Raw genomic sequence first — 25,060 nt, forward strand, 5'->3', positions numbered from 1 at the left:
GGTCAGTACATCTAGAAAACCACCAAATAACTATTTAAACGTATTTGGGAGCATCTATGAGAAAAATATTTTTATTGCTTACATAAGGATAAAAAATTGGAAAAGTTTCCACTATATTTCCATAGTCATTTCAACAAATATTTTGATGTCTGTTTCTGACAACATATTTGGATAATGCAATACATTTTTTTTCATGTGCCCACCTTATACATATTTTGCCTAATTCTTAGACAGAGAAATTCTTCAGTGTTGGTCAAGGTATTTCGTATTTTCATAATCATCATGTTTGTCAGACAATAGTTTTTTTTCAGTCTAATTTATATTGCATGTAAAGCTTAGTTTTCAAAAACTTGCCGTTCTGTACTACGATTCCCTTACAATTATTTTTCGTTCTTACCTCCGAGATTGACAAAAATCAAAATTTATTTTTCCTACGAGAATTTTGCATTGAATGTATTGTTTATCCGCCATCTTGTTTCTATAGGAAACATTTTGAAATGTTCCCTATTTTCTCACAATTGAAGAGCTGAAATACCATTAATTCCCGCCGAAAATAATTGTAAGGGATAGTACAGAACGACATGAATAAAATGGCAAGTTTTTGAAAGGAACCGTCGAGTAATTACAAAAATAAACGCAAAAAATCGCAAACAATCTGGGGTGATTTGGACTATAGTGAAAAACAAGAAATTGTTTTCACTATTACCACTATTAATTTCAACCCGTGTGGATACATCAAAAATTCCCTTTTTCCTGATATATATATTGTTATCTTTGGAATTTGTGTTTTTCTTATTATACAAACTGTAAAATTTTTGATCGTTAGTTGAATTTAATTGTACGTGACATATACATCAAGATAACGACATTTAGGCACGGCAAGATGTACAGTTAATCATATATATCATGACATATAATAACCCCAATATATTGCATTAAATATTAAAAAGGCAAATGGAAAGGCAAATCGCGAAATTTTGTCAATTCTTCTAGCCTTAGTTCTGTCTCTATCAAGTTGTTCGTCTGCAGAAGTCTTTTTACTCTAGAAACAAAAGCAAAATGAAAAAAACAGGATGCAGAACTGACGCATCAACAATGTAAATTTATTATTTGTACAAAAAAAAACAACAAAAAATGGACAGTTACAATGATACATAAAACAAATCATGAACGTATTACTTATGTGCTCGGTAATTTGTACGGGTGCTATATAATATACTTGGGGATTGGTAAAATCCTTCAACAAAATCAAATTGCGGTATACACGTGATATTTAGTATTTTTTGGAGTTGAATCTTGATTTGAATCTACTAAAATACCAATCAAATTAATATTGCAAATTTCGATATGAAAGAAATGGATTTAACTAGGTGCGTTCGATTGTATGTATGAAATATTGATTGCCATTAAGGAGTTCTATGATGATGCATCCTTTGGGGCTATTATGAAATTCTGTAGTGATTGTTTCTATTTGTCTTATCATACAGCACCTCATCATTAACTGATAATAACTAAAAGAGAAGTTTCCCCTGGGCCCTTATCAGTCTATTTACTCGTAAAACCTTTGAAATGAAATGGTTTTAGTCGTTACATGAGAGCTATATAGTATTAATGTTTAGTGTGTAACATAATACAGTACATACTTGGCCATTTTCTACAATATCCCCATTAAAAGATGAAAAGGAATTAAGTTTCTCTTGCTTTCTTTGTTGCACTCTTGCTATGACACAAACGTAGGCGTATTCAATCATTGCACCAAACACAAGTCCTAAACATACAACGTTCCAGATATCAATTGCTCTAACATATGAAACTTGCTGCGACATACCCACGCTAAGGTTACCATTCGTTGATATTGTCAAAACAGTCAAAATTCCAAGTGAAACCCTAGCAGGAGCTGCATCAATATTCAACCAAAACGAAACCCATGATAGTGTTACAATCAGCATGGACGGAGCAAATACTTGAATGATGTAAAATCCGTATCTTCTTTTAAGTGGTAAAGTAAGACCAATGCAGGTATAGTTTCCTGAAAATCAACATTTTTTTTTTATAATTAATAAAATTAGCCTCCTTCTTGGCCGTATATTAACATATACTGCAAGTGCATGTTGAATCTACGCAAAACCTTCCAACGACTTTGTCTGCTTGGCATTTAGACTCGTCAATCATTAACAAATGCTTGTTTACAAAATAAAAAAAACGTTAACCCAAATTCCAAGGGACCAGGCAAAAATGTTCGAGTTATACGAGATTCGAGTCATCCAAGGTCGAGTATAATCCGGAACTGTCTTGATCGGGGATTGTTTCTGCTTTTTTATGATATGCATATGTTGCATTGCTTGCACCTATATGAATACATATTCTTTACTTTATCAGGTTACTTTGGTCATTGTGGCCTTGTGCAGGTCCGGGTATCACAAAATAGGTCTGCAGCAGCGCTAAGCTTGTAAAAGGCGACTAAATAGTGCTCAGAACTCTGGCCTGGGGCTAGGGTGCTCTGCCCACAGAGCAACTGGGTTATGTGCCCCAGGTGGTGGAATGGGGTAACCCTGGCATGTTACATCCTTGGGCCGTCATGCCATAATACGAAAAACATGACCGCAAACCAGAGTGGTGTTGGGGAAAATGCCACGTTCCTCGCACGTTAAGAACCGTTCTGTAGTATTTTTCCGAAGTAGGAACCATAGGACTCCGCCACAGGAAGCTAAATTGTCCGAATTGCCCGACCCTATCCACTTCTCCCTTTTTCCAGTGGCTATCTATATTTGTCGACCCCATTATCCTTGTGTCCCATCCCATTTTTCAATTTATCACTTCATGTCCATTTGATCATCGCCTGAATATAGCTGAAATATTGCTGCTCGGGCGTTAAGCCCCAACTATCAATCAATCAATCAATCAATCAATCAGTCATTATGTGTAATAAAGCAATCAGTGTCCATACTAATTAGTTCACTTTGAGACATCCGAGTAAGTTAACCTCGAAAACCTACCATGAGGACTGATTGATAACCTCGAGTTATCCACGATTTCGAGTCATCAGAGGTAGAATTGTATTGGAGTAAGGGAATTTTTTCCAGGACTGTCAAATTAGTTATCCGAGACTTAGACTCATCTGAGTTCGACACACTGTATATGGATATAAGCACTAAGAGTCAAGCAAAAAGTTAGGTATTTAAAATACAAAAATGAAAAAAATATCATATTTCGTCTGGGAAACTTGCTCGTATCAAGATACACCATCGGTTCGTCTTCGAGATATCGTACGACAATTTAAAAAAGCCTTGAAAGATTCTGTTTGCTTTCATGAAGAATTCCATTTTGTTTTACTAAGAGTTTCTGATTTGATTTTGTTTTTTTTATTTTGTTTGTTTTCTGGTAAGTTTTTTGTTTTTGTTTTTGTTAAAATCTTGGCAAAAGGCTTTTATTCTACGGACAAGTTTGAGGAATAATGGCAGTTTTGAGTGTATTATAAAAACTTCAGTTATTCATCCTTGGCCTTACTGGATATTTCAGATATAAGTATCAAGTTGAAAGAGTAATCAAGAGATTCCAGCGGAAATCAAAAGAAGACAATCAAGGGAGACTAGACAGGGAAACACAAATTACAAAGAACATATATAAATAACCAATTTAACACGATTAAAGAAACAAAATAAAAAAAACATGAGCACCGGTAGGGTAAAAGCGTCTTCTACACCCTCTGTTTGTTTGTTTGTTTGTTGGGGTTTAACGTCCTAGCAGCAATATTTCAGCTATATTCAGACAATGAACATGAAATGGATGATAAAATGAACATGAAATGAAAAGAAGAAAGGATGGGTCACAAGGATAACAGGGTCGACAAATTTTGATTGCCACTGGAAAAAGGGGGGATGGGTAAGGTAGGGCAATTTAGCCTCCTGTGGCTGAGCGCAAAGGTTCCTACTCCTATCGAATACTACAGCAGGGTTCTTTAACGTGGGAGGAACGTGGCATCTTTCCCAACACGGTGCACCACTATGGTTTGCGGTCAGGTTTTCCGTATTATAGCCTGACAACCCCAGCATGTAACACGCCAGGGGTACCCCATTCCACCACCTGGGGCACACATCCCAGTTGCTCTATGGGCAAAGCGCCTAGCCCCCGGCTAGGTTTCTGAGCACTATTTAGTCGCCTTATACGACAAGCTTAGCGCTGCTGCAGGCCTATTCTGTTAACACCCGGACCTGCACGGTGTTCTACACCCTCTGAGTTGCTCATATAAATTCAAGTACAAGGTAGACAAAAAGGAAAGCAAAACTATGACACGTTGAAGAAATCGGTTCTCAAGGTGCAGATGGAAACACCTTAATGATCCATGAGTTTATGATGACGACCATAAAATTTTGTAGTCCTATTTTGTAGCACCATAACTGTTCCAGAAGCCTAATACATAAAGCCTATGTTGTTACGGCAAACTCTGACAACGTATGCGTTATTTTGTAAGTGCTGAAGGGATATTGCCACATGTAAAAGGAAAGTAACAATACGTAATGAAAAACTATTGCGTTTGACGTATAATTTGGTCAAAAGTTTTCCTTTTCAATCGATCTCTAAGTGCAGGTCAAGATATGAGACTGACTTCACAGTGTTCCTTCGTTTGGATAGTTTTGGCTATAAAATGAAGAAATAGGTTACAGGAGCACAATTTGTTCCAAATGGAATTCTTACCGCGTCCACTACACGGGACAGATATGTTGTCAACAAAAAATTCCATCATTTTGAAAACACCCCCTCTTGTATATTTGGAATATGACTTGAAATCGTTTTTACTAAGTATTAGGAATCTCTACCAAGTTTTATATTTTATGATCACAATACTTGAATGCTTCATATGAGTAATTTTGTGTCTTCAGAGTATTGTATTGAATTCCCCTGAAACATTGTACAGTGAATTACCTGTAGGATAAGCTGTATCGCAAATATACGGCAGTTGTTCGCCAATTTCAAATTGGCTATGAACAATCCCTTCTTTAAAATATAAAGCTGGATCATCCCATCGAAAAACTATTGCTGTAGCTGTAAATCCATCTAAAATACAAATGAAATTTTAAAGCTTTATATAGTTAATTGGCCATCATGTAGGTTATGAATAAATAGAAATTCTCAAATACCACAAAAATATTGTTTCGAAAAGCGTTAAATCATTTTTAGACTATATATAAGGAACCGTGCCTTTTTTCATTTCTATTCTAATAAGAACTACTTTGTAATTTTGTTGACCCATAAACATTCGATTTCAGATGTAAGTTAATTAGTTATAAAAAGCCCTAAATGAGATATTTGTTGAGGGAATATTCTTAAGCAATGCAACAAATACTTTTTTTTTAAATACATGTAACAACAGAAAAATCGGATGTCCAAAATGTATTTATAAATATTGAAAGCATAAAATACATGTTTGTGAAGTATGACTATACTTTTCGCAAATTTATTTTAAAAATCTATGAATATGTTTTTTATTGTTTCATAATTAATGGGAAAATTCACTTTACTTCCTGGGTAAATTTTATAAAAAAAAAAACATTTACTGGTATCTAGAAATGAAATGTGGAATCGTGAAAATTTTCAAGGTAAGTTGAGTTGGAAATACCGGTCGTGAATTAAAAAAAAATTCTTAAAGAAATGATTTCTATTTAAAACTTACAACTTTCCATCTCTAAAACACAGTCTTGTTCGTCAAACGGAAATTCTCTCAGATTCATAAAACAAGTAAAAGTTCCTGTTACCCTTTAAAGATTAATACATGTATAATGCATATGAATCACGTAGTTATTGGTTCATTTTATACTATTAAACCATCCTTGCAACAAAAAAAGCATGTAAGGGTTCTGTTTCTTGGTTCTATTACGATCAGTTGTTAAAGTTTTTTTTTCGCAGAAAACAGATAAGGTAATTAGCAAATGCAACGAGTGTCTCTGGTGAAGCAGGGCATGCTTATACTTCCGAACACAACTCCAGGTATTTTGTGGTTCAAACTGCAAGTGCTTCCCCTATTTGTGTGTCGTCTTGTTTTTATGTACTCAGTTATATATATTTGTGATCTTGATGTGATTTTAGGCTTTGCCTATGAGAGGCTGAGCTATTTGTTCTCAATTTTATTTTTTTCCGAAAAAAGTTTGTTTGTTTGTTTGTTGGGGTTTAACGTCCGAGCAGCACTATTTCAGCTATATTCAGACAATGAACATGAAATGGATATAATGAACATGAAATGAAAAAAAAGGATGGGTCACAAGGATAATAACGTCGACAAATTTTGATTGCCACTGGAAAAAGGGGGATGGGTAAGGTCGGGCAATTTAGCCTCCTGTGGCGGAGCGCAAAGGTTCCTACTCCTATCGAATACCACAGCAGGGTTCTTTAACGTGCGAGGAACGTGGCATCTTTCCCAACACGGTGCACCACTATGGTTTGCGGTCAGGTTTTCCGTATTATAGCCTGACAACCCCAGCATGTAACACGCCAGGGGTACCCCATTCCACCACCTGGGGCACACATCCCAGTTGCTCTATGGGCAGAGCGCCTAGCCCCCGGCTAGGTTTCTGAGCACTATTTAGTCGCCTTTTACGACAAGCTTAGCGCTGCTGCAGGCCTATTCTTTTAACACCCGGACCTGCACGGGGCTTCCGAAAAAAGAAAGAATGGCTTGTTTTAAGAGAACCTTTGTATATAAATTGTAATTTTCAAATATTACCGTATGCTGTAAGATATAAAACCACTTGGATATAAATGCATCATCATGTTAGGTACAGTAACATCATGTTTTCTTGTTTCCATGTCGGTCCTGAATGCGAGATCTGGTACCCAAATTTCTTTTTTGATTTCGTTGTCGAGCTCGATTCTGTTGATGCCTTCTGGTGCATCATACTTGAGTCTATCATCTGTCCATTGTTGCCTCAAGTACATACTCATTGAATACTTCTAGGAAAAATGTATCGTGTTAACAAGTTTGTTATCATATAAAGTTTTACAAAATCCTTATTAACATGTTTAATGTAAGAGTAATCAAGGGAACCAATATTATAGCGGTAATCAAAAGAATGTAATCCAGGAACAAAAACCAGACATAGAAAACAGCCATACACAACAAAGAACATAAAGTAACTGAAATCATACAAACAAAGTAACAAAAGCAAATAAGCAACTCGGACTAAGCACTAAAAACTGGGAGCATGTACCAGGTGGACCTGATGTGTTCTGTTTTGTTAATTTATAAAAAGAAGCATTAAAACTGCACCAAAAGCCATGATTATGTAATATTTAAAACCATGATTTTAACACCTTTAATGTACACAATATCCTTTTATAATTCAGTAAGTGAAACGTACTCCTCTAATAATTTCAATATGCCACAACAATTGCTTTGGTATTTTTTTTTCTAAAAATTCAATAACAGCGTATTATGTCCATTTATAACCAACTTTTTATAAATGTTTTTTTTTTTCAGTAATGGATAATTTCATACTTCATAATTTTGTTTTGGTTTGTAATTAGTTTTTGTGTAGTGATAAAGCAGTATTTTTCTCTTATTAAGTAAAATCAATTTACAAAACTGTTTTATTTACAATACAATGAAAAATAAAATATAATTCGATAATCTCGGTAATGGCAAATGGATGTCACCTTTTGAAACCCGATAATATATTAGGAGTATGATGAACATTAAATATTAATATTTCATAGAAGTAATACGACAGTATCGTTTTATCACTAGGGATAATTTTAAGAGCATATCATTTAATTCAAAAGGGCATCCCAAAATAGAATTATTGTTTAGTACACATAAAGATTATGTATAGGAATCGTGACTATTAAATATTGAGATAAATTGTACTCTCCATGCGACTCCCGGTTAATGTTCAGAAAGATATATACGGTCTACAACCAACAACATAAAAAACAATCATTTATTAAATGCAATTAGCTTTTATTTTATTTTTACATTGTACAACCACTTGAGATATGATGTTTTAGTACATTTTTTAATTATTACTCACAAAAACTTAGTTAAGTCCTGTCATGTAAGCTCAATTGAAAACAATACAGCTTATGTGTCCCCATAGAATTTAACTTCACTTCTCAAAAAGAAAGTTTAATTTGACTAGAGCGATAGGACTTGTAATGTTATACTTTGAAAAAAGTAACTTGATTTTATTTTTCCTCAGGAAAATTCTGTTCTGTTTTTATTTTCAGTTTCTTTTTATAATTTTTTCGGAGAATTATAAATACCAAAGACATTTGTTCTGGGAATCTCAGATGGCTTTGCAGTTTACAGCTCAATACTGACAATATGCAAAATGATTTTCATATACAAAGAAATTACCATTTCGGCTTCATCTATTCCAAATATTCCGATGGCGAATACTTGCACTTTAACAACAACAGGATCATCTATCAAAAGAATAAAATTAATTATAAGGTTTGTTACTTGATAAAACATACTTTATAATTAATTTTCAAAGAATTCTACGGATTTTAATTAAACAATTTCTCTACTTTCTGATAAAGCTAAAATTTCAACATGCTCGCTAATTTCATCGTCTCGGGCGGGAGAATTATTGCTCATAACATAAAGATTTTTTATATGCCACTGATTATTAAATAAAAGTATTTTAAAAATATATTGTTAATGTTACTAATTCGGATTTAATTGGTTTTTTTACTCAAAAATGTTAATTTTAAACTGGAGTTTATCTAACATAATCAACTGTATTGAGGTACAACAATACATTCTGAGGAGAAGTGCGAATACTTCTGGTTTTAGTCTTCGCTTACGATATTCAATTTGGTTTTATAGTCCAATTTATAATTAAACGGACGATGAATTACTAGTTTAGTTACTGTTTCAAGTTAAGTTGTGATTAGTCACACCGACAATATTGTTAATTATTCTGAATGTAAGCTATTACTTTCATGCACTTAAAATCATAACAATATGAGTTTTAAGTTTTGTGATACATTCTCCTGATCATATATATGTATGATGCTTTAATGTAATGTACAATTTTAAGGACGGGAAACAGTATACTTCTTTTAGATCCTACAACGACTTGAGAAGTATTTGAACACAAACTATTAAATTGCAGTCTAAAAAAACGCACCTGCAACACAATATTATTTGTCATTTAAATATCTATCTATTTTTTTTTTGTACATATCTAGACTTGTTTGAAAAAGTAAAAAACCAGAACGGTATTCAATATGTGATGTATAATGAATGACTGCAGCTATTGTTCACCTCGTGCCTGGCATTGTCTGCTTTGCATAGTTTACTCATGCGCAAAGGTTAACACAAAAAGATTTTAAAGGTGCCATCAACTATTAAAACATATTTATTTTAAACACAAAACGGGTCAGTACACTGTAGTCCTAATAAAGTTTTACCTTTGTTGTAAAGAGGTGGAAACCTTTTGTCGTATGTAGATAGTATCTCATCAATGATTGTTTCCCTAAATTAAATAAAAAAAATAAGTTGTAAAGCACTGTTAATAAAACAACAAGAACTAAAACAGAAACCATCATAAGTGTTTAAGTATATGTACACTTGTGGCAAATTTCCAGATCAGATACAAAACCAAAGCTCCTATTTTGTAGTAATCGAAAGCTAGAAAGCGTTTATTTAACATTTAAAGTTGACGTTGAAATGAATATTCAAGATTAGGGTGTTATAGAAAAATACAGCCAGTATGTATACGAGGCATAACCCGCGCCAACTAAGCATCCAGGTCGCATTGCACAACATTAAACCATAATAAATAACAATAATATATTTATTTATCCTGTAATTAAAAAAAAAAAACAATATGCTAGATTGATGCTAGATTCTTTGAAAAAAAAAAAAAAAAACAACCAAGGGAACCGAGACTCCAGCGGAAACCAAAAGAACGCAATTCAGGGACAAAGAACAGAAATGAAAAAAAAAAAACAGACAAACACAACAAGGAACATAAAGTAACAAAATAATACATACAAAGAAACAAAATTCAATGAGCAACTCGGACTTACTAAAAACTGGGAGCATGGACCCAATGATTATCAAATACTTCTGTATAATCTTGCACGTTAGTTTGTCGTGTTAGAATGATATATGATCGAGGTATATTTTCAATGGTAACGTCACTCGTACACACCGGAAGCGTAAATAGCATTAGGATCTTAATACATTCAGTTTGTAGTAAATGTTTAATCAAGGTTAATTGTATGTGTAGTCATTTCCTCTTCTTAAATACTTGTGAATTTACAAGAAAAGTGTGTTTAGAATATGTCAATAATATCTTATAACAAACGAACCCTTTCTTTTCGTAAAAATAAATTAATTCTTGTAAAGACCCTTACGCCGAGAGTGTTTTCTATTAAATATATTCTCCATCAGAAGATATGGAGCCTATTCTTTTGACTTGATTTCATTTTAAATGAATATTCATCTATTATTCTAAGAGAAAGTCAGAATATACTTTGGTAAACGTTGTTTGCCATGGATAAGAATACTCTGATTGGTACTATTCCATATTTCCAATCAAAGAAATACAAAACCATTTTTTATATTTTTAATTTATATCAAAAGTCATTGATGAGTTCAGTTCTAGGATCTTTATATTTTGCAATAATAGGCGGTGCTGCATGTACGTATAAGAAAATAATAACAGGGAACTGCATAATCCTAAACACTATATAATAATAAAGCATGTTATGGAATTCAATTTTAAGAGCTAATGAGGGAGACAGTCCATGTTTGGGCCATAAAATATTTAAAGATTTACGAACAGCATTTATAATTGCTACGTATATTAATAAAATTATCCCAATACGACATGTTTTTGTTTCAATTCAGTTTTCTTATTTAAACTAAAATATTGAAATCCTCTGAAAACATTGAGACACAGAATGTGTATAGTAGAAGGTTCCCATGCATTAACACCATTTGGCATCAGCCATTCCCCATAGTGATTACAATTTAGTTATATTATCAAGTAAAATGTTATATTTTTCAATATCTTCATTGTTTTATTCCCTTACTCCCCCTACATTACATAAAACAAATAATACCAAATACAATGACTTCGTTTTTTTTAATATACTTATAAACAATATAGCAATAACAAACATTTTTTTATCATTTGCTGCTTATTCATGAAACTTCTTTTTTATAGTGTAATTCTTTTTTAATCTTATCAGTCTTTCAATTACAAGAAAGTTCAACATTAACAGTTGACTAAATAAAGTAAATAATGTGAATTTACCTGACCATACTATCATTAATATATGTATTGTTTGCGCCCAGTGACCTGAAATACAAATATCATTTTAATTAATGTCATCAAACAATCGCTGATGAAAAATGTCTCTGGATGGTACAGCAGTGTCGTCGCACTCATTGTTGAACCAATGAGAGATCGTTCCTATATGACCTATTTGAGATACAGAAATATTGTTTTGTGGTATTGGAGTATAAAGTGTTCAAACAATACCACAAAATCTAAACTCAGAATGTTTGTATATAACCGCTAAAATGAGAAAATGCATAAAATTACACAAATATATACCAGATTGTGTTACGGCAGAATATTGTGTGGGAATATCTAAAAACATGAATAGGATTTGTTTATGATATCAGAGCATCATGAACATGGGTTGACAATATTTAGTCTATGTATCAGTGAACATATAAATCCTTTCATTTCGTCTTTTTAATCGCTTTTTTTCTCCTCATATCAGATCTTATTTATAAGGTTATATCTTTCCTTTCGATGCGTTTTTTTTAATTTCTGCTTAACATTTCGTTCTGTACTATGGATCACCATTTTGTATTCTAAAAAAAATAATTAATTGCCATCTGTCATACTTTTTTGTTAACCATTAAAAAAATGTTTGTTCTAAACTTTTCGTTAAAACTAATAATGTTTGACCCCCAGGGGACTAACAGAGAAAGATGATGTAAGGATTAACAATAAAGTTACTCAAAAATTAACGTTTCATTAATTTTAGTGAAAAATTAATTTGATGAAGAAACTTTAGTTTGGTTAATTAGATAAAGCAAAGTTTAATGATTCAGTTGACATCTTTGATTTGTTCTGTGCTATTATACCGTTGCCGGTGACTGTGATAATGTTTTAGTTTGTCATACTATTCGTTCAAATATATTGGATATACTTTAAATTGTTTCAATGAATTATGCCTTGATTTACTTCGTTATGAAATATGGTTTAAAATGGTTTGAATGTTTATAACAATGCAATATATCGTACATACATTTGCATTATATATCGCTTCCATACCTTTATTAGCGTATCCTTTGATATTGCAATGTCTATTGAACAAGTAATGTAAATAATATTGGTCTGTGAGTAAATAAATCAAAGAATTTTACCGTTAAGTAAATAAATTCATATAAAGTAACTATATAGGTTTTTGTTTCTCCAGTATTTCAATCATACGTATCCCCCTAATGTGGCTTTTATAGTATTAGTCAAACACCTTTAAGAATCTAATACAACTAAGGTTAAAGTGTATCCAATAACCTTGCCTAGAAAAAAAACAACTTCATATATTGATAAATTACTTGAAAATCTAGCCTAGAGAAGGGACATATTTTTGCAAGGAAATGGTGTCCACACCCAAGAAACAAATTCATTATTAGTGAATGCCATCATTATTGCATAGTGTTTCATATATGAAAAAATAAATTTGTTTCTTGGATGTGAACATAGTTTTCTGTATGTAAATATGTCATAAAAAATAAAAATTTACTATTCTCAGAAGATTTTGCTAAATGTAGCAGAATTGTGGCACCCTTATGACGTCATAACAATAAACTAATGCGCCAAAATATTATGTTTCTTATATTTATTTATTTTACTATGTTATGAAGAAATTTTATGTTATAACAACAAAGTAGATATTTTTAGGCAATATTTATAGCTTTGATGCATTTTAGATGTTGTGATTAAAAGTATGTTCAAGGTACTAGAGATGGTAAATATTTTTTTTATATTACTCTTGAACTAGTTCTACTTACATGTTTATATTGGTGGTGTAAATGGTAATAAATAATCCAAAACTGCAAAGTACATAGTGCTGAGACATTGAACCTTCCTTCAGTAATTCTTAAATGTACTGCAATATGCAAGTAGAAATAAATTTGATAACGACGTTTTCTTGTCTCTATGTCAGATCTTTTATAATGAATCGGCTTAACGTTAGCTTTAAAAGCAACCAATAACATAATTGTATAAAATGCCCACCAAAAGATATCAAAGCCTCATGAGTTCGGTTGACAATATTTAATGGAAAAAAAGTAATACCGATTCATTATTGATAATTCGGTGGATTTTAAAGATTATACGAAACAAACCATCAATATGTAATAATATTTGTGAAAACAGCATTAGATTTGACATTCATTTGTTTAAAAAAAAAATCGAAATAAAGTATTTACTGAGTGTTCGATCGCCCCGTGCGGGTCCGGGTGTCAAAAGAATAGGCCCGCAGCAGCTTGTCGTAAAAGGCGACTAAATAGTGCTCAGAACCTTTGCCGGGAGCTAGGGAGCAAACCATGACCGCAAACCATAGTGGTGCACCATTTTTTGAAGGAAGCCACGTTCCTCGCACGTTAACAAACCCTGCTGTGGTATTCTCTCGGAGTAGGAACCATATGGCTCCGCCACAGAAGGCTAAATTATCCGACCCTACCCACCTCTCCCTATTTCCTGTGGCAACAAAATTTGTCGACCCTATTATCCTTGTGTCCCATCCCATATTTCATTTCATCATCATTTCATCTTAATTTTATCATTCACTTCATGTTCATCGCCTGAATATAGCTGAAATATTGCTGCCCGGGCGTTAAACCCCAACAATCAATCAATCAATCTGAGTGTTTAATTGTTCCATGACGATTTTATATGCAAATAAGTGTAAATAATACGTCTATAATTACCATCTTATGCCTTTATCTTAGAATGATACTATCTAGTCAACTTTTATTGATCAAAATACAACATTTATCCCGATATTTTTGACAAAAGCACAGGCATGTGCGAACAAATACTCTAAACATTATAAACACTTAAATTCATGCTTGCAGACACTTTCGACACTAATTTCTTCTTATTACATAACTTAAAACATTGATCCTAAACCGGTTCCTTTTTACAGGAAAATACTGTAAACCAACTTAATTTTGCGAGCGCCTTATTTTCGGTATTTTCGAGAGAACAGACAAATCGACAAATTAAATCGTCGCGAAAAATTCATTTTATATCACCAAATTAATGACGCAGTATTGGGCACATAATATGTGTCAACATATAGAACCATTCATTATCGTATTTACAATGTCAAAAGGTGTTAACTATTACTGTTACCGGATTAAATTGTTGTGAAAACTTAATTAGTTATGTTATTTAACACGATTTAACATGCCACTTTTCATCCATCCTTACATTACATCTTTTTGATCTCTGATTTTTTGTACCGCTTGAATTAGCCACTGAGCGTGTATCGGCTTTATGTTCGACAGTTTTAAAGCAACTATAGTATTTTTGATGTCCTTGTCGGCATTCAACTGTGAACCAATTTGCTGGGCATACCAAGCTATGAAGAATGATTTTACTTTTTTAGTTTGTGCAATTCCTAAAAAATCTCACGACTGTCACTCGCTTGTATAGTACACCCTCGTGGTATGTATTGTATCTTAATACCAGCATTTTTCATTTCATCAATAAACGAGTTCAGTCCATGTGTAGTCACCACGTTTTCGTTTTTGTTTAAACTTTCCACAATTGGGTTGATATCAACTGCGGCAGTAGTTTTTGTTGTACAAGAAATTGTCGTATTGAAATGTTGAATGTCGGGAATACTAGTAAAACTGAACATGACAAGTGTTTACAAGTGATCAATTAAAACTACGCCTTTGGGTTAATCAAAAGCTAGTAGTGGATTTGCATGTAGGATGATGGTATAAGTAGGAAGTTTATTCACTTCAAGAGCTGTACCTAGTGGTGGCATGTTTGAAAATTTACATACGAAGTCTTGAATCTCAGGACAGACCGAAGACACATTTGAAGCTTTAGTTACCCAATAGTTTTAAACAAGGTCCCCAAAATATACACTACTCATAACCAATTAAGAATCGCTACTTATACATCACCAGAAGAGATAACCAAAGGATTATTTGATTAGTTGAAATTCATGCACCCAGGTAAAGCGATGACAATGACAATGCCCAGAAAATGAAGACGCATTCTACATCCCTTATGCAACGTAGAGGGTCATTGACAAAGATAACAGTAACGAAAAGGGTTTTATCACTTAAACTACCAAGTCTTTACAAATTGATCAATCATGATCATGTGATCCGAAAAGGGACTTCTTAATGCAAATAAAAAAAAAACAGAATATCAATGCCCAATAAACTACCGACATACAAGAAATTTGTTTAAACGACGTTGTAAATAGCCACACATGCTTAACAAGTATGGAGAGGTTATTCAGGAGCAACAGAGAAAAAGTTCACAGAGAGAGGATCGACTATGACATGAATACAAAAATACCTATATATATTGTAAATTTCGATATGCTATACACGTATTTCAAATCGTAACCTCTCATCAGCAGCATTAGAATAACATATTTAGGAAAATCGTTATCCAAAACTTAGTTTGATCATAAGGTACATAATATGCTACCACTCAAATACGTATCGTCTACGACTGCAGGCATCGAGCCACAACAGAGCATCCATCATGGACAGGTGAAGATTCCCCAGAATATTTCTGAAAATGTATCAATTCTTCTGACATTTCGATGTGGTCACTTATGCAGAAACAAGTGTGCATAAACAAGTGGCAAAACCAATTAATATGCATGCTTGTACAAGAAAAAAGAGATATACGACAAATTACTACCCATCAGCCCTGTCATGATAAGAAGAAACTCGTTAATGATTTATTTGGGAAAAACAACTCGAATAAGAAGAACTATATAGATCGCTACTTACTTGGGTAATGCAACATGTTCCGAATGACCATGGTTTTGGAAGATAATTAATTAACATAGATATTACATGAAATATATTCACTAATGCAAGATGAATGTAGTAACTACTATAAATCTATGAAAGATTACAGTTTTCTTTAATAATGACAAAACCGTCTGTAGCCGGTAAAGGAGATAAAACTAAAACCATGAACTCATTTGAACCGTCAATATAGTTAGACTTTTAGAATTCATAACTAAGTCAAGTTCTTCTGACTTCATATCAAACATAAAACGCCAACTCACGTTCATCTGGTAGTATACTATGAAATATAAAGAATGAGTACTACTACACTCCTTGTGACATTAAGGTTTCCCGCACGCACGATACCTAAACGGTCACCAAACGCATGATAAATGAACGCCTCTATCGTGCGTTTGAACGCATGCTTTTATGGTGCGTTTAAACGCACGATCAACGAACGCTCTCATCGTGAATTTAAACGCACGATAAACGAAAGTTGATTGTTCGTTTCAACCCATGAACGTTTATAGCGTGCATTAAAACGCACGGTAGATGAAAAATAATAATGTTAACAAATATCGTTGTTGAAAGTAAAAATCGAAAATAGAATAAATAAAAATGCAAAAAAATGATAGAAAAAAAATTAAAAATAAACAAACGCTTCCATAGTGCGTTTTAACTAACCCTCCTATCGCGCGTTTATACGACAGACTGTTTGGGTTTAATGCTCGAGCAGCAATATTTCAGCTATATCCAGGCAATGAACATGAAATGTATGGATGATAAAATGAACGTGAAATGATGATAAAATGAAAAAAGGATGGAACACAACGATAATGGGGTCGACAAATTTCGATTGCCAAGTGGGTAGGGTTGGACAAATACCGGTAAGCCTCCTATGGGCAAATGGCAAGGTGCGAGGAACGTGCCTTTTTTCCCAGCATTTTTTTTTGCACCACTTTGGTTTGTGGTCAGGTTTTCCGTATTATCGCCTGACGACCCAAGCATGTAACATGCCACCAACCTGCGGCACACTACCCAGTTGCTCCGTTGGCAGAGCGCCCTGTCTAGTGTTCTGAGCACTATTTAGTCGATTTTTACGACAAGCTTAGTGCTGCTGCGGGCCTATTCATCTGACCCGCACGAGGCGTGTTTAAACGAACGCAAAACGATGTGTAAACTAGCTATAAACGATGCACGAACGCTAAATGGGATATGTTAGAGAGTATATGTAATACAACCATCATTACAACTACATCATTTCTAGCTTTACAGAAAACTTACGATTTAAAGTCTACGCAATTACAGTCTTTAAAGCTGTAGAAACAACGGATGTATGAGAACCTTCAACGTAAATATATTATGCATATCTTAACACTATAGGGAACAAATTCTCAACGAAAGTTTGCAGGCACTTTAAACATGATCAAAAAATTAAACAATTGTTATGAAATCAATTGGATCCAGATATGAAAAACAGATTACACCATTTATGACTCAGCTATTCAAAGGTACAATTTGAAAACTTTTAACTTCGCACACCCAACCACAAAGACAACGTAGTGCAGGAAAAGAATACAATTACTTCGGTCCCATACTAATTCCACAATTAAAACAGAACGTTATAAGTGTGCTTCAAAAATCCGTTTCATGCAAAAACAAAAAACAAAAAAACAAAAACAAAAACAAAAAAAACAAACAAACAAATGACTCGTGTAAACCAGAAACATGACGTTTACATGAAGATTGACTAAATGGAATAAAGGGCTTTTGATTGTCACTGGCGTTGAATTAATGGGAACTCTGAAAATGAATAATTAGAAAAAAAACATGCATATGCCTAGCCACATGTGCCGCTCTAAGGCCGTGCATCTAGAAATATTGGTCAACCTCCAGTCAGATTAACAGTTATCTATAAAGGGCATATGTAAGTAGAAAATATGTTCGGGAAATGTCACATTTGCCTTCACTGAGGCGTTAAAAACCCAATTTATTGACAGAACCAATGCTTCCGCCTTCTATCAATTCGGGTTGATGATCCGCCGTGTGACTCAAACTTGTACAGCGACATCTTTGGCAACACCACCTGAACAAAGTCCAGTGCCCGATTAAGAAGTGTAGCGAAGATAGTCGTCACATTCTGAAACGTTTGTATAATATTGATTTGTTGAAACATTTATTGTTAATTTGATCCTCTATCCTACATAATAACACCTAGATGAGCTGTCCCGTACTACCATACATCCTGTACTAAGTTACACCCCTAGATGAATCCAACCAGGAGGAATTATCCGGCCAGCGAAAGCTATAATTTATAGCCGAGTGGTCTAGGGCGCTGGACTATGTGACATCAGTGTTGCTATAGATGTCGCAGCGGTACACGTTCGAGTCCTGCGGAGGGAACGACCAAAAATTTCTTTGCAAATTTGATAGTTTTAACATCGTTGGGAATTCTTCAGACCCTTCTATGCTTACATTATCTTCCCTATATCAATTTGATCCGATTGAGCAGTGTAGCGAATAGAGTAGTCACATTCTGAGACATTTGTATAATATTGATTTGTTGTGACATGTATCATTAATTGATGATCCTCTATCTTACATAGTAACACCTAGATGAGGTGTCCCTTACTACCATATATCATGTACTTAGTTATAGCCCTAGAATAACCCTACGAGGAGGAATGACCAAGTGGCCTAGGGCGCTGGACTTTGTGCAGTGTTATCATATTTGTCGTAACGGTACGAGTTCCATCAATAATCCACTAGTATTTCTATAAACATTTAAACAGTTCTATTTCTTTTGACTTAAATGCCTTTCACTAGGATATCATTATCTATTCCATATTTATACTCATCTAAAATCCCGACTTAAAAACACTATACATCGTTGTTTTTTCCAAAAAAAGATGGTACACCTAGATACAAATATATAGTTCTTGGTAGAGATTCCTCATACTATGTAAGAAATAATTCCAAATAATCTTCCAAATATACAGAGGAAGATGTTTACAAAATGCTGGAACTTTTAATCGACAACATATTTGTCCAGTGTGGTGGACGTGTTTTTCAACAAACGGTCGGCATTTCAATGGGAACAAATTGTGCTCCTTTGGTCTCACTAACCACTTCTAACGTTTCCATTACTTTACATGATCAAAAGTAATTTTCAAAGTCTCACTGTAAATTCCCAGGACAAATGACATCACAAAGCTGCATACCCTTGCGAAGTTTGGAAAATAAGGCTTTTTTGGTACTACATAAGGGGGTGGCCATTTGACCCGGAAGTGGTTAGTGAGACCTTTACTTGCTGACCTATTCCTCTACTCTTATGAGGCTGACTTTATAGCTGATTTGATCCGAAAGAAAGAATATCGTTTGGCTAGATCCTTTAATCTTAGTTTCCGATATATATATATATATATATATATATATATATATATATATATATAAACTTTACGACAAACGCGATGATTTTTCATTTACAATTGTCAACTTTCCTTTCATCTGTGGCAACATCCCTTCAGCACCTGTGTATGGAGTATTCATATCACAACTCATACGTTATGCCAGAGCTTGCCGAAACTACGCAGACTTTTTGTATCGCGCTAGAACTCTAACAAATAGGCTTCTGGAACAGGGTTATGTTGTTACAAGATTGAAGTCATCACTGCAGAAGTTTTATGGTCGTCATCATGAACTCGTAGATCGTTATGATGTATCAATCTGCACCATGAAAACTGAATTATTCAACGGTTCATAGCTTTCCTGTCCTCGTTTGTTTACCGCGGACTTGACTTTTTATGAGCAACTCGGCGGGTGTTTCCAGAAAGGCAGAGAACGCTTACCCTACCGGTGCACCTGGTCCATGCTCCCAGTTTTTAGTGGAGTCCGAGTTGCTCATTTACTTTTGTTACTTTGTATGTATGATTTTAATTACTTTATGTTCTTTGTTGTGTATGTCTGTTTTCCATGTCTGGTCTTTGTCCCTGGATTGCATTCTTTTGATTACCGCTATAACATTGGTTGTCTTGATTACTCTTATAATGTCTTAAGCTACCTTACGTCGAAAAATAATGTACACGACTGACCTTTGTTCATTTCACGTCATTTTACATCAATTTATTGGAAATGAAATACCGACATGACGATAAATGGAAACGTTAGTGTTAGTTTAATCAATTGAGTTGCTGTCTGATTGTTATAGTTTGCCTTTTACAACCGTCGAAAAGAAAATAGTTCTTAGTTAAGTATATATAATTTCAAGTATTTGTAGAATGCAAAAAATTAAACCTTTAATTATTATTTGTTCTACAATTTTGAAAATTAAAAATTACTTTTAAATTAAATATTCGCCAAAGGCGTTATATTTTAATGATAACAGTAAAAATTACAAGATCGAGAGATTCGATATTCTCAAACTTACTGATTTATTTAAATGTTTATCAAACCCAAAATACATACTAAAACTGCATATTCTTTCTTTCCTAAGCCAAAAATGTGTCCACTTGCTTCAAGTTGTTATCAATTATAACATGAAAATCAGTACTCATATTATATATAATACACGGTAATAGCGTTGACCATTAACAGAAAGCAAAACATGGTCTTTGAACGAATAAAGTATCATCGTTAAAAAGTGTATAAATGTTATGAATGATATATTGTTGGGTTTTCTTTTGGGAATAAATTCATGAGTTTATTTTTTGTTTCCTTTTGTTCCTTTCAATTCACTTTTCTCATGACGGTTAACTATTGAAAAGAAAAAAAAAACCAAATGGGTAAAATTCTATACTTGTTATCATTAAAGAAATTTTAGAACTATATACATAAAGAGTAACTTTATTAATTCACCTATAATATTTATTTTAATTAATTATCAAAAGCAGAACAAAGTGTTTCATGATCGATATGATATTTGATGTTTTGATGAATAAAAGCAGCTTATACATATAAATTATGTTAAATGAATCGTGGTCCGTTTAACACGATTGATAGATTATTGTTTTATGATTTTATTTTTGAGGGAAAGACAACAATAAGACAATACTTTAAAAACAATAATCTTTCCTGATTCTGTTAGGTTAAGTTTCTATGAAAATAATTGAAACTTTCTTAATAAAACATTAAAGTTTATGCATTAAAACTTGTTTAGTGCGTCAAATTTGTCGTAGAAGTGTTAATTAGTGTTAAAAAGAGTAATCAAGGGAACCAAGGTTATAGCGGTAATCAAAAGAACGTAATCCAGGGACAAAGACCAGACATGGAAAACAGACACACACAACAAAGAACACAAAGCAACTAAAATCATACATACAAAGTAACAAAAGTAAATGAGCAACTCGGACTCCACTAAAAACTGGGAGCATGGACCAGGTGTACCGGTAGGGTAAGCGTTCTTGGCTTTTCTAGAGAAGGTAGTAGTATTTGAATTTCTAAATTGTTTTTTCCTAATATTTGATTGATCTAGTCAATTTAGATGTATCTTTCTAAGCATATTTTAAATAAAATAAAAGAACAGCGTTCCAATGTCCTCCGCATAAAAAAAGTGTGGAAAACTTTAAATTTACTGAAATTTTCCAAGGGCCATAATTTTCATAAAAATCATTCAATCATAATCAAGTCGACCTTAATCTGTAACTTCTCATAGTTAGACTACATACAAAATATAAAATCAATTGGTAAATGCATTACAAAAAAGTGCGGAAAACTGTGAATTCACCGAAATTTTCTAGGTTCATAATCAGGCCACATATCAAAAACAAACTTATTTGATAAAAACATTACAAAAGAGTGCGGAAATGCGGACGGACGGATGGACAGACGACTGGCATTTCCATGTCCCCTCGCGACGCGTCGCGGGGGACAATAAAAGTGCCCATATACGATTAACAAAAGGATATTTCTACCTTAAGTTTCTGACAGTTCAAAATGCGTATTTGATTGAGTAAAATTTGGATTTGTAATTTCAATGCAGATATAGACATGTTAGATCATAGTAATTCACAAGATGATCAACGTTTTCTCTCTCTGTATGACTACTAAATGAGTTTTGCTATCAAAATAAGCTTTCATGAATAACTTAAATGTGAAGTAGAATTTGGGTACCCATTTCTGAATAACTTCAGTTGTAAACTTATATTATTGGACCTTTTAGTATCTTTTGGTACCTTCTGCATTTTTGCTATCTAAATTTAGAAATGCATCAGGCACGATTGATTGATTGATTAATGTGGTTTAACGCAGCAATAGTTCAGCAATATTTAGGCGATGAAATGGATGATAAAATGAACAAGAAATGATGATGATGAAATGAAAAATGGGATAATAGGGTCGACAAATTTTGATACCCACTAGAAATATGGAGGGATGGGTAGGGTTGGGCAATTTAGCCTCCTGTGGCGGAGCGCAAAGGTTCCTACTCCTATCGAATACCACAGCAGGGTTCTTTAACGTGCGAGGAACGTGGCATCTTTCCCAACATGGTGCACTACTATGGTTTGCGGTCAGGTTTTCTGTATTTCAGCCTGACAACCACAGCATGAAACACGCCAGGGGTGCCCCATTACATCACATGAGGCACACAACCCAGTTGCTCTGTGGGAAGAGCGCCCTAGCCACAGGCCAGGGTTCCATCAGCCATATTGTCTATAAAACAAATTATAATTTCATAGATGTACGTATTCTTTGCTATATATTTGCATTATACAGTTATCAGAGTTATTATTTGCAACTTTTTTTATTTGTATCACCCAATTTAAAAAAAACTACCCTCCACCCCCTGACGTGACTAACGTTTCCATGTTATCCTAACCATATATAAATTTGTTACTCTATTGATCTAATTGATACTCGTCACTGCTGAACTTCTACATTTTTGATGTCTGTTTATTATATTCCCTGTTGTATTTTGTACTGTTTACTTAATTTTATTTTATTTAAAATTATAATTGTATTGCCTTTGCCACTTTATGGCCCTAATTTTGTCTAATAAATATTTTATTCTATGCCTTAATGACCCAGATTACATGACAAAATATAGTCACACTACATAAAGATAAAATACAATATATCTTCTATGAAATGAGCATGAATGTGTATAAGAGAAACCACACTAACCTGTCTTTAAAGTTTATTTCCATTCAATGCTATTATATTCAGTCTTCAATTGTTAAGCAAAATGTGGCTACGTTATCAATTAGTTGCTATTATTTATGCTTTACACGATAATGGATCGAAACATGATTACAATAGAATTGTTCTCAGGGTGGATTTCTTAAATCTGTGTTAAATTATTAAAGTTCGACGCCGTAGAGTATACTGTTAAATAGGTAACAAATAATGCTTTGGTAGTCAAGGAGAAATATTGTTTATAAGAATTCTTAGTTACTTATATCATATATGAAATTCGATTGTCTCAGTCATTCTAATTTTTAAGGCTTTCTTCACTTTTAATTGTTGAAAAGTGAACAGTGTTCGCTAATGATTTAGTTAAACTGGTATATTAAAGATACGAAAGTTTATTTTTTAAACAATACAAATATTGAAAAAGAATAAGTGCTTCTATTATTACCATGAAAATGTCCTGATGATTTGAAACAAGTACATTGTAAGAAAATTGATATTTTGTATAGATACAGTTGGACATTATTGTGTATAAGTTAATAATCATCGAACGAATTACCTCGCCAGAAAACAAATGAGCAAAATATTGAATCTGTTCTCATTAATCTCTTAAGTACACATGTTTAATAGTTTAAATTTTACCCGTATAGATAATAAATCACATAATGAATAAATTGATTTAAAAAGTATATGGTGTTTCTTTTCTTTCCGTAAAGACACCAATGTTCCAGCATTCGGTTGTTCATTGAGTTCGATTTGTTTTTTAGTACATTACTTGAAAACCAGAGAGCACCTTGCAATATTTATTTTTTGACTTCGGCTATCAGCATTGCGTCAAGTGATTGTAAAACGAGAGTACCACTCTTATTCAGAAACATCGGAAGCCGACAACAGTTTGTCGTGAAATTTCACACGTTGCCCCCTGTTTACATTGTACATTATATACAGAAACTGCTGTGCCCAATTTAAAATTATTGTTAAGATAAAGGTGGCGACTTGTGACATATTTCCGCAAATTTAACACTTTTCGTGTACTTTAATATAGTTTCCATAGCGAAACAAAATTGGGCGGAGCACTTTTCAATTAAATCAATTAATATTTTAGCGAATATACAAATTGAGTAATTCTGTTGCGTTCTACCACCTGGACTTTTCGATTAAACACAATGGGTATTGTTTTTCTTTCCGTGATGGAAATGGATTATCGACCCCAACCACTACTCTATGGATCTGCCTAAAATATGTACCGCACAATTCCAATGGTCTTTATGCAGCATCTGAAAATATTAACCAAAGTCTCGAGCTCTGTTCGTATCATGCACATTTAAGGGTGCTGTATCTACCTCGAAAGAGTATGGAAAGGGTGTTTCTATGCCCACGGCATATACTGGGATCAATGATACGTGTTTTGCCTACGTTGGTGTGCCCTTTCCACGGGGCATTTTTAATGAGTGCCATTTCGCCTTTCTCACATTTATATCAAAGAAGCCATCCGGGTTTCAAATATGAAAACCGAACAAGTAACTATGCACCAATTCACCTGCCGATGGCATTTAGGCCTCCAAAGTCCCTACACCCCGATCAAAATATTTCCAATTTCTTTATGAAAAAAGACAAATGTACCATTCAGGTAATTAATGTTCACTATACTAGCTAAATGTGTAAATTGTATTGTCATGAAATGCATAACAGTATAAGCATAAAAAAACCCAGAAACTTTTTCCAGACCAAAAGTTAATTCTGCTAGCATATTCTACCGAGGTACTACTTTGTAAGACCCACTGAAATTCTTATATTAAAGGTAAGATATAAGCGCAAGTAAATAAAGGCAAGAAAACATAGATAGTACTGTAGGCATCCTCTAAAGCCTAGAAAATGTATATGTCAGTTATAAGTAACAATGGAAAAAAA

The 25,060-nt window shown here is 33.5% G+C and overlaps 1 protein-coding gene across 2 annotated transcripts; it reads right to left on the bottom strand.

Annotated features, from left to right (window-relative positions):
* Positions 1–25: 25 nt before the first annotated feature.
* LOC148627522 (glycine receptor subunit alpha-2-like) lies at positions 26–23,250 on the bottom strand. Of its 2 annotated transcripts, none has more exons than XM_088564672.1 (10): positions 23,144–23,250; positions 13,040–13,137; positions 11,265–11,309; positions 9,409–9,473; positions 8,348–8,415; positions 6,719–6,942; positions 5,672–5,754; positions 4,924–5,055; positions 1,644–2,029; positions 26–1,042 (listed from the first exon to the last, which is right to left on the bottom strand). In XM_088564672.1, exons 2-10 carry the CDS (start codon positions 13,105–13,107, stop codon positions 905–907), a joined length of 1,209 nt encoding a protein of 402 aa, XP_088420798.1. In that variant the 5' UTR covers positions 13,108–13,137; positions 23,144–23,250; the 3' UTR covers positions 26–904. The 2 variants fall into 2 exon arrangements, with proteins under 2 accessions (XP_088420798.1, XP_088420796.1); XM_088564670.1 differs by having other exon boundaries at positions 6,719–6,945.
* Positions 23,251–25,060: the final 1,810 nt, after the last annotated feature.

This window comes from Perna viridis, chromosome 1 (assembly GCF_037379345.1).
Source record: "Perna viridis isolate PV_CMFRI_1.1 ecotype Kerala chromosome 1, ASM3737934v1, whole genome shotgun sequence".
Lineage (NCBI taxonomy): Eukaryota > Metazoa > Mollusca > Bivalvia > Mytilida > Mytilidae > Perna > Perna viridis.